Source organism: Vollenhovia emeryi, unplaced genomic scaffold, assembly GCF_000949405.1.
Source record: "Vollenhovia emeryi isolate VEMERY1.0 unplaced genomic scaffold, V.emery_V1.0 DF939121.1, whole genome shotgun sequence".
Taxonomy (NCBI): Eukaryota; Metazoa; Arthropoda; class Insecta; order Hymenoptera; family Formicidae; genus Vollenhovia; species Vollenhovia emeryi.
In genome coordinates this window covers 4405598-4415372 of record NW_011967245.1, presented here as the reverse complement: position 1 = coordinate 4415372, position 9775 = coordinate 4405598, and the positions used below count along the sequence as shown (strand labels likewise).

At 27.9% G+C, this 9775-nt stretch overlaps 3 protein-coding genes across 5 annotated transcripts in view; all 3 read right to left on the bottom strand.

The window, feature by feature from the left end:
- Positions 1–1179: 1179 nt before the first annotated feature.
- LOC105570332 (odorant receptor Or2-like) lies at positions 1180–3647 on the bottom strand. Its single transcript, XM_012027452.1, has 5 exons — positions 3237–3647; positions 2587–2922; positions 1950–2154; positions 1535–1690; positions 1180–1451 (listed from the first exon to the last, which is right to left on the bottom strand). Exons 1-5 carry the CDS (start codon positions 3644–3646, stop codon positions 1398–1400), a joined length of 1161 nt encoding a protein of 386 aa, XP_011882842.1. The 5' UTR covers position 3647; the 3' UTR covers positions 1180–1397.
- A 2143-nt stretch (positions 3648–5790) lies between these two features.
- On the bottom strand, positions 5791–8240 carry LOC105570331. Of its 2 annotated transcripts, XM_012027451.1 has the most exons (6): positions 8073–8240; positions 7648–7905; positions 6957–7292; positions 6334–6535; positions 5978–6133; positions 5791–5886 (listed from the first exon to the last, which is right to left on the bottom strand). In XM_012027451.1, the coding sequence occupies exons 2-6, from the start codon at positions 7857–7859 to the stop codon at positions 5830–5832; spliced, it is 963 nt and encodes a 320-aa protein (XP_011882841.1). In that variant the 5' UTR covers positions 7860–7905; positions 8073–8240; the 3' UTR covers positions 5791–5829. The 2 variants fall into 2 exon arrangements, with proteins under 2 accessions (XP_011882841.1, XP_011882840.1); XM_012027450.1 differs by having other exon boundaries at positions 7648–8240.
- Positions 8241–9071: 831 nt separating this feature from the next.
- The window catches only part of LOC105570325, an 8897-nt gene continuing 8193 nt past the window's right edge, over positions 9072–9775 (bottom strand). For both annotated transcript variants that reach the window (XM_012027442.1, XM_012027441.1), the window contains one exon: positions 9072–9248. In XM_012027442.1, coding sequence (XP_011882832.1) covers positions 9195–9248 — 54 coding nt within the window. In that variant the 3' untranslated portion in view covers positions 9072–9194. The remainder of the gene's footprint in view (positions 9249–9775) is intronic.

The window sequence follows — 9775 nt, the reverse complement described above, 5'->3', positions numbered from 1 at the left end:
CATAATGGGTCGTAGGTTGAAAAATTTAGCAAGACAACCTGTCAATCTCCAAGACTTGTCACAAGTCGTAATTCAAATCTGGAATGACATTTCACAGGAAGAAATTAGGGCTTGCATTAACATGAGGAATCGACTGCAAGCAGTAATTGAACAACGCGGAGAAAACACGCGTTTTTTAAATTTTAACACACACACACACAAGTGAGATGCAAGGGGACTCACTTTAATCAAGCACCCCGAAAATGAGTCATTCTACACACACGCGCACACACGCACACGCACGCGCACACGCACGCGCACGCGCACGCGCACGCGCGCACACACACAGACACAGACACACACACACAAACGGCTCTTTTCAGGAGTGCACATCGGGTAATGCCAATACCGGCGGTATATGCCAATAATGCAAGGATTACTTTAAAGTACTGTGTCCTTGCGACAAAAAATGGTAGCGACTTGCTTCTTTTTTTAAATTGAAGAGGAAGGTTTGTACTTTATGTTCCTGCAAACAGTATCCCCGAAGAAAAATGTACCTAGCCCATGCACTCCGTCAAACTTTGCAATTTTCAATATAACAAACATGCCCTCACATTTAAGGTGTTACAGTGGTACGGATGCATCACACCTAAAAATTAACTATAGTATCTTAAAGTAGAGATTTCAAGCTTTAATTTAAAAAAAAGAACATAATTTTACGATGATTTTTCGCGGAGTTACCGTCAGTCAAAGTTGACCAATTTTTGCATAAAATTTTTCTATGCCATATTTCTTTTGAGCAGTGTATATTTGGCTTATTTGATAACACATGTACACGGTTCTAGATTAATTTACTAATTATTATTTAACATACCTTGACAATTTTGTAATATTTTTCCTTAAAAATTTGTCATTAATAAATTGATTACTATCACTCTCGATGTGTCAGTAATATAAATTTGATATAAAGCATTCCGTTTATTTCTTATAGAAAATGGTTTCTGGCAAAATTGATTGTAACTTTGTAATTTTATAATTTATGTAATGCTTCATATTGCCACAACTCCTCCATAAATAAATCTTTTGATTTTGGCAGATAGTTAAAGTACAAAATAATAGCTTTTTTAATTTAAAATATGTCGCCAGTGAAAAATTTCTATTTTTCGTCTTTTTCATGTTTCTAGGATGTTGAATCGCAGGAAAAAATAATAACCAGATACATAGAATTTATGAAATTTTACTGTAAAACATTCATTATTTGTCAAACAATTCATTTGCAGATATTGTGGCAATGTTAACTTTTTATCGGCATCACGTAAATTGAAAATAGCAAAGTTACTGGTAATTTTGTCATATTTCATAAGAATTCTAAGAGATCTTTTATTATAAATAACAATTTTTAACCTTGTGCTACATTACTATTTCTGCGAATGTATTAATACATTAAAAAGTGAATATGACATCTTAAGAACCTAAACAATCATAAAATTAATGACAAATTTATTAAACAAATTACATATTTATTACATGGAAGAAATTAATTTCTCATACAAACCCTTATGAAAGAGTCAAGATTCACCGGCATAATATCTGCACTAGTAAATTCAATTGGAATTGTAGCACGATTCATGATCATTAAGAGACCTTTCTTTATGTTGTTACTAAATATCGTCCATTCTAAATTATAAATACTGTCTGATAATTGGAGACTCTGAACATAAAGTTAAAATAAAGGATCATGTTATCCTCTTATACACATAGTATATATATTTTTATATATGTATATATATATGTATAATGGTGATGATATGTATGTGTGTCCACGCGCGCGTGTACCTGTGTATATGTATACGTATGTGTTTGTGTGTGAATACTTTCTTCTTTTAGTAATAAAAAATGTAACATTAACTTTGCAATTTTTTCAGATAAATTGATTAATAACTATGAAATAAACTCGTTGCTGGAAGTACCTTCAGCTTGATTTCATTGCCGAACCAGCAATAATAAAAAATAGGAGCCATAGTGCAAGCCACAACCATAATGTCCTGTATATAAGAAATGGCATTGGACGATTTAAAAGCCATATGAATTAAATTATAACACATTACCACCGTTATCATTGCAAACTCACTAGGAACTATTTTGGCAAATCTATCGTTCAGCATATAAGCGTATCTAAAATTATAGAGAACGCTTTCCAACCAACTATTGATTTTTTTTAAATATAGTCAACGGATAAATTTGTATGGACAACTTTAATATACGAACAAGAAAAATATCTTATGTTACTATCGTTCAATAAGTATTTTTATAGCTTCTCAATAAGGTTTTCCATATTTCTTTACTTTTTATATTTTCAAGATAAACATTCAAGAAAAATGAATAAAAAAATGCGAGAAATATATGTGGGACATTAATTTCTTACTCAAATAAATTTGAATTTTACAAGTAAACTAAATTGTGATTAAAGGAACTAAATTATAGGGAAAAAATATATTATTGAAAAATTAAAAAATTTCTAATTGTTGTCAAAGAAAGGAGAAATTTCAATAACAGCATATTTATCTTAAAAAAACATGTAATATTCTAGGATTAGGGAAAACTTACTCAAATATATGTATGTGGTGACGTACACAGTCGCGTAGATTTCCTCGACTATTCGCAATGTTGGATAAGCGATATTCTAAAATCTCGATCTGACAGCAAATATGCAACAGTAATCCACAAATTAAATTGTCGCATGTGGGATGAACAAGACCAATAAATATCAGACTTAATATCTGATGAACGTATGCGAGACAAAATATAGCAGATATTGAGCGATCGAACGGTAACCATGCTTTGTACAATAGAATTCCGTTTTTATAATCCATGAATAACGAAAAGAAAATCATGTAGGAGGCAGTTGTCAAAACGAGAATTAAATAACATAGTGTATTAGTCCTGTAAAATAAATTCTATCTAAAATATATAGTGCAATTTAATTAGTATATTTCGCTTATTTGCTACAACAGTGGCATAACGCAAAAAAACAAAATTTTCCAGAAAATAATTTTTGATTATTAAAATATTGTAATCTCATTTTCAATGCAATGTTGGTGTAACTAGAAAGATAAAAGTATCATTAGCGCTTCATTAAAAAATCTAAAGTGCTGTTTTGGTAACTAATTAAAAAATTATACTTTTTTAGTTACGCCGCTGTACCAAATGAGCGATTTGTGGATTAGTAGTAACTTCGGTTAATAAAGATAACTTACGTTATTCTCTTGTCGAACTTCTTTCGAATCATATTTTCGTTCAGATCCATTGGTTTGAATGGCTTCTCGACGAGATTACCAATTAACGCTATAATACTATCGTGATTTATACGTATAATAATTGCCTTGTAACACGCCAGAAGCGAAATCAGAGCGTTGAATAAGGCATCGCCCATTTCGTCAGCGTCATCAGCATTAAATATCAGCTCCATAATTTGGGTCATTGCAAATGTGTATAAAATTATAATTATTGACGCTGTATAAGCGTTATACATTATGTGTCTAATCAGCGACGTCCACGATATTGGTCGCCAGCATCCTGCGACCGCTAAAACCGTGAGCGTTAATTTCATGACAGGCATTTCGCTTTTCTTCCCAACATCACTTCTCAACATCCACTTGCCCAACATCAAACACTGTTTTGATTAATGTATGCACTTATTTACTACAAATTTCGATTATTTTGATAATTATAAATTGACAATAGAGTGATAATTAGTAGGCTGAGAATTTCAATTAATCATATTGCATGTGCAGCATATACAATATTTACAATATTATATTAAAAAATATTTGATCATTTATCTTTGTAAATAATTGCTAACAGGTTGTCTTCATATCTGTTATGTATATTAATAATTATATATAAACATAAAAATTTAATAATTGCTATAAAAGTTATGAGTAAAATATATCAAAGCACATCTATATTGTACAGTAATATTATTAATATTTATCTGAAGTATATTTTTTTTATTACATTAAACTTACAAAAATTTCAATCAACTTGTTTGCAAAAACTTTGTCGAATACTGAAAAATTTTTAATCAAATTTTGCTGCACGTTGTGTGATGAATCAAACAATGTTCCAAGAGAACAACAATCTCATAATGTCTATAGTCTCTCTTCGATAACGACATTTGGCTCAACTTCCTTCTTCGTATAAAATATCTATTATTATCATAATAACAGACTTGCAATAATATTTCTCTTGTAAAATATTATTCTCGTGAATTGAGAAGTGATATTCTTCCGAAATAATACCTTTGTCACGAAATTGCGTAATGTACCGTTATTTTCATCGAGAGAATTGCGAGAGATAAAATAAGAAGTCAGGTACGCAGTCGGGTATATAGAAAAATAAATTCTTCAAATTGTCGTTAATAGAACAGTAACCGAGAACTATTTCCAAGATATTTGGTACAGCTAGGTTTCTTTGTTACACGACTATTATGAAATATTTTATTTAAAATCATTGACAAAGTTGCAATTGTTTTGTAGTACAATAGAGAAGTACGAGAAAATAAATTCTTCAAATATTACTTAAGCTGCAACCGCGACTCACCTGTATGAAATGTTAATACCATCCATAGACTTGGTTACAAACTGTGTTACTGTCACATTTCCTGTTATAATACGAGAAAATTCTACAGTGTATTATTATATACGATATTGTTATATTGTATGTGACTTTTGTGATATAATTTTGAATACATTTAATTAAATACAAAGAAGACAAAATATATTTCATTTACAGATTATTAATTTAATAATGTTTTATTACATTTTTTAATTAATTTGCTATATGTATATTTGATTAAGCATATAAAAAGATATTGTTTCGTGTTTAATGATAAATCACTGGATTAGGACAGAAAATCTGACTTAAAGATAATTGCGAGACAATAGGCAAAACGTTTGTTTAGAAGAACAAATCTCTTTCAAGTATAATTAGTACATTTTTTTAAACAATTTTGTTGTATTTTAACACAGTATATTACATATCGATTATGAAATATTTTATTCTTCATGTCCTTCATAATATTTTAGAATCTTGAGATATAAATCCATTTTTCACTTTTATGAAATGATATTGCATGTTTATTTGTTTATTGTATAATATTATGTTCCATGTTGTTATAGTATACATATATGTATAACTTGGCATTTGAACATTACTGTAGAATCTATTTTACGTTTTTACAACTTCTCATGCCAAATATAAGTGAAAGCAGAAAATACTAAATATTATAATGCGAATTGTTTAAAATGTACTGTTAACAGTAATTAAAAAAACAAGTTAAAATAAAATTCCTTACACCTGTCATATATGCATCTATGTATACTGTCAAACAAGTACCTATGTACATACATACTTACGTAACACAATTTGGTTTTTTTATAGCATCAATGTTTGAATTGTTTAACTTGATTCCTTCTCATATTCACTTCCCAAGAATAAAAAAATGTGACAGAAAAGTATAATAAATATATCAAAATTTTGTTTCCTTTTATAATAATTATAAGAAAATATTAAAATAATAGGTATACAAATAATATAATTTTTATACATATCAATAACCTTATTAATAAATTGTGTGTTTAATTAATAATACTTTTTATCGCATATATTGTATTTAAAATAACATTAATAAGGACTTATTATTAATAAACATAAAATGTGGATATAAAAACTTCCGAATAGTTACTCACTAAATGTGCTATCAATACAACAATTGATTTTTTATTGCATTTTGATTACAGATATATATATATTTAACTATATTGCAAAACAGATCACATTATATTTGAATTACTTATCATGTACTCGTATTAATAAATTATAAACAGAGTACGAAGTCTTGAGAAGCTAAAATAATAAGAAAATAGTTAAGATCCAAGTGATATGTCATTCCAAGTCGATAATTGATATTACATAATACAAAATTTATTATACTAACTGCCACGAAAGAGTCCAAATTCATATTGATGATATGTGCGACAGAAAATTCAATAGGTACTAACGCACGTTGCATAATTATTAGAAGATTTCTTTTGACGCTGATACTCAGCATTGGCCATTTAATTTGGAAAATGCTATCCGTTAATTGTATACTCTATAAATTAATGTACAAAACAAGTAGTAAACTGTTCAATAATAATACTTTTCTATACAACATGTTATCATTTATAATATATTTATTTAGAATGCAATTATTGTATAATGCGCATGATTTAATATGATTGTTATGCGTAACATGACAGTGAAGCATTCTGAAATGAAGAAAAACTAGACATATCTTTTAAGTAGATATACCTTCGATTTAATTTTTTGTCCGAACCAACAATAAATAAATATTTCTGCTAACATGCAACATATAAATCCAAATATTCCAATACTGTTTACATTCAATGATGATTGGCTCAACTGATACAAATTGCAACAAATTACCGTCGTACTTGCCATAAACTGAAATCCAACTATTTTTTCAAATCTTATATTCACTATTTGCGCATACCTGCAATAAAATTTTTTGTTTTAGAGCACTGTGATATATATTTATACATAACATTAATAATGTTCATGCTGTCGTAACTAATAGATAAATTTCATTATTACTTAACATATTATTACGAATAGCTAAAGATCTTATTAGATATACCTATGCAGTTTAAATTAACAACTTATACATACATTAATGAAAAATATAGCCATTGTGATAAAAGTCAGCAATAATATAGACAATTTATCAAATGTATAAGGTAAAGTCTAATCTAATTATTTTGATGATTTATTGTTAGTATAAAATAGATCTTTTCACATTCGTAAAATATGAGACTGAAACAGTATGATTTCTATCATGGTTTTGCTAAATAATACATACATATAATAGCAATATTAAATAATGTATAACTTTTTAATGTTAAATGATAACTAACTCAAAAATTCGATTATGATGCCGCACGCAGTACCCCACAGTAAGTTCATTGCTTGAAACTTTCTTCAGGCGATATTCCAAAATCTCAATTTGGCAACATATATGCATTAAGAACCCGAACATAAGGCTATCTATTGCGACATTTATAATCGCGCCATAACCGCCGCTTAATAATTGTTGAACATACGTTATACAAAATATCATATAAGATGAATAATCGTATGGTATCCATTCTCTATACTTTAGCCTTTTGTACCTAAAGTCAGTGAACACCGATGACAAAACGACGAATACGCTTGTTGTCAAGATCAAAATTATATATCGTAATGTATTGTTCCTAGGAAGTGAGAGTTATATCAATATTATTTCTAACATAAACTAATAAAATTAACTATAATATTAAAACTATAAAATGCTTAAGGAAATTGTATTTTTCATAAAATGTTGTTATTTAATTAATACTACTAATTAAATCTTATTTTATTGTAGATTAAAAAATATAATTCGTTATAAAATTATTTACATGTTTGTATTTTCAGTTTTTCTAAAACTTAACTTTTGGAATGGAATTAAATTTTAAATACATTAAAAACATGTTTTTATCTGTATAAAAAATATTATAAATAAAACAAGTACTTCGTGAAGAACTGTTAAATAAAAGATTGAAAATCACTTAATTAAGAAATATTTACCGTATCATTCTATCGTATTGTTGTTGAATTTTTATCTCATCCGAATCTAATGGTTTAAATGGCTCCTCAGTAAGATAGTTAATTAACACTATAATGTTCTCATAATTTATACTCATGATAAATATTTTATAGCATGATGCTAATACAGTTAACGACATATTCACATTTTCTGTGAAGTCATTAATATTGTCGACGAATAGGATAATGTCCATAATTTGCAATATTGTGAACGAGTATAACAGAGTAATTACGTATAATCTGTAGATATTATAAACTGTTCGTTTAAATAAAGACGTCCACGATTGCGGTCGAAAACATCCAGATATCATAACAATTGTATATGCTAATCTCAGAGTATGCATCATATCAGAATATTATACTATACTAATTATATAAGAAAAGAAAAGAAACGAAAAAGTACGTACAACAGAACTGGTTGTACAACGTTATATATTGCGTTGTTAACTTTGTTAGTAATTATAGAAATGTTCGGTCAATATACATTGCTCTCGAGATAAGAACTTTAGCCTGACAGAATCTTTATTATACGAGAAGTAAGATGGAGTAACATAATTTCAGGAAAGTGCACAGTAGAAGGTCTATAGACTTATGATTCCACTTCTCAGTGGTAAGAATGTTTTTCATCGACATTTTCCTACTTACCTTTGCATATTTAATATCTCCTCATTGTACTAAAATAGTAATAATTGTCTTTAATGCAGTATTTCCTCACGTAGAGAACAAAATTATAACGTAGTAGAAAGAAGAGGAAACATTTCCAAGATTTGTCAATAATTTATGAGAAGCGAACCTCGGTAAAGTACATTTCTTAATATAATCTCTTGATAACATCTTTCATTATATATTATCTTCTGTGCTTAGAAGAAAAGGGTTCTGGTATTTTAGTATTGATTCCTACACGCAACACAATCAGAGAAAAGAGTCACATTACAGGTATACATTTGTAAGACTGTAGTGAAACGAACAAAACGATTTAACGATTTAATAATACGTAAATTTGTCTAACTTATATTTTCATTATATTTTAGTATATTGTCATATTTTTCTTATCGTAATGATATGATTCTTTTCGTGATGTTTTCTTTAACATATTATTCTTTTTATAATTCTTTTAATCACTCTGTATAAAGATATTGTAATAAATGTGATATGTGAACACTTTACATGAGGTATTATATATATGTATAGATCTTTATCACAGGTAATATATATGTATTTATTAATATATCTTACCTTCGTTTATGATAATATACATATAGATAGAAAATTTATACATGTTAAAGTAGAAAAACTTTGTAAGTAAATTAAACTTAAAATTTGTAACCCTTACATGTTCCTTCGGGAGTATATATAAAAATACTTTGGGTATAAAAGATAACATCATATACATGTACATATATTTTTACAACATTGCACATGAATAAAATTAACATTAAGTATTAATAACAATCATCTTATTACAATTCTTTTATAATTATTATATGCAGCTTAATTGAAAACATGCTTTACTTATCCTTCAATTTGAATTACTCTTGTACACGTGTTAATAAATTATAAACGGAATATGATGTTTTAAGTAACTAAAATGATAAAAACACTTAAGATTATTATAAATACGATAATATATAAGCTGTATAAACAAATTTATGTAAAAATTGACACTTTTATTATACATATGTATAAGTATGCAATGTATATATTTTTTTATTAAAAATTAAAAATTATGTAGTGTAAACAGTACTAAAGTTTTGTTAAGTGCTTTCGCATCTTGGACGGTAATGTAAATTATAATAAATTTTTGTACATAGCTTCTGGGTACTCAATGCAGCCATGTTGGAATCATGACGTTAGAAGTGAGAAATGACACGTTAAGAATTCTTGCGTTATATTTTCAAATTAAAAGATATTTAGATTAAGAAACGCTACGGATCGCTTTAGCATACTTCTGAAAGTCTCCGAAAACTAACTTTTTCTGTCAACAGTCAATCAACAGCCATGAAATGACTGCGATATGAGACATGCGTAATGACTGTGCATGTGCAAGACTTTTTCTATTTTCATCACAGGCATTTTACAGCTGTCGATTGACTGTTAACAGAAAATATTA

Coding starts and splice junctions, on each gene's coding strand:
- LOC105570331 (XM_012027450.1), bottom strand. CDS start 8,012: ATGATGCATACTCTGAGATTAGCATATACAATTGTTATGATATCTGGA. Junction 7,293..7,647: donor CAATACGATAGAATGATACG/GTAAATATTTCT, acceptor CTCACTTCCTAG/GAACAATACATTACGATATA. Junction 6,134..6,333: donor GACAAAAAATTAAATCGAAG/GTATATCTACTT, acceptor ATTAATTTATAG/AGTATACAATTAACGGATAG.
- LOC105570332 (XM_012027452.1), bottom strand. CDS start 3,646: ATGTTGGGCAAGTGGATGTTGAGAAGTGATGTTGGGAAGAAAAGCGAA. Junction 2,923..3,236: donor AAGTTCGACAAGAGAATAAC/GTAAGTTATCTT, acceptor TTTATTTTACAG/GACTAATACACTATGTTATT. Junction 2,155..2,586: donor CACCACATACATATATTTGA/GTAAGTTTTCCC, acceptor CTATAATTTTAG/ATACGCTTATATGCTGAACG.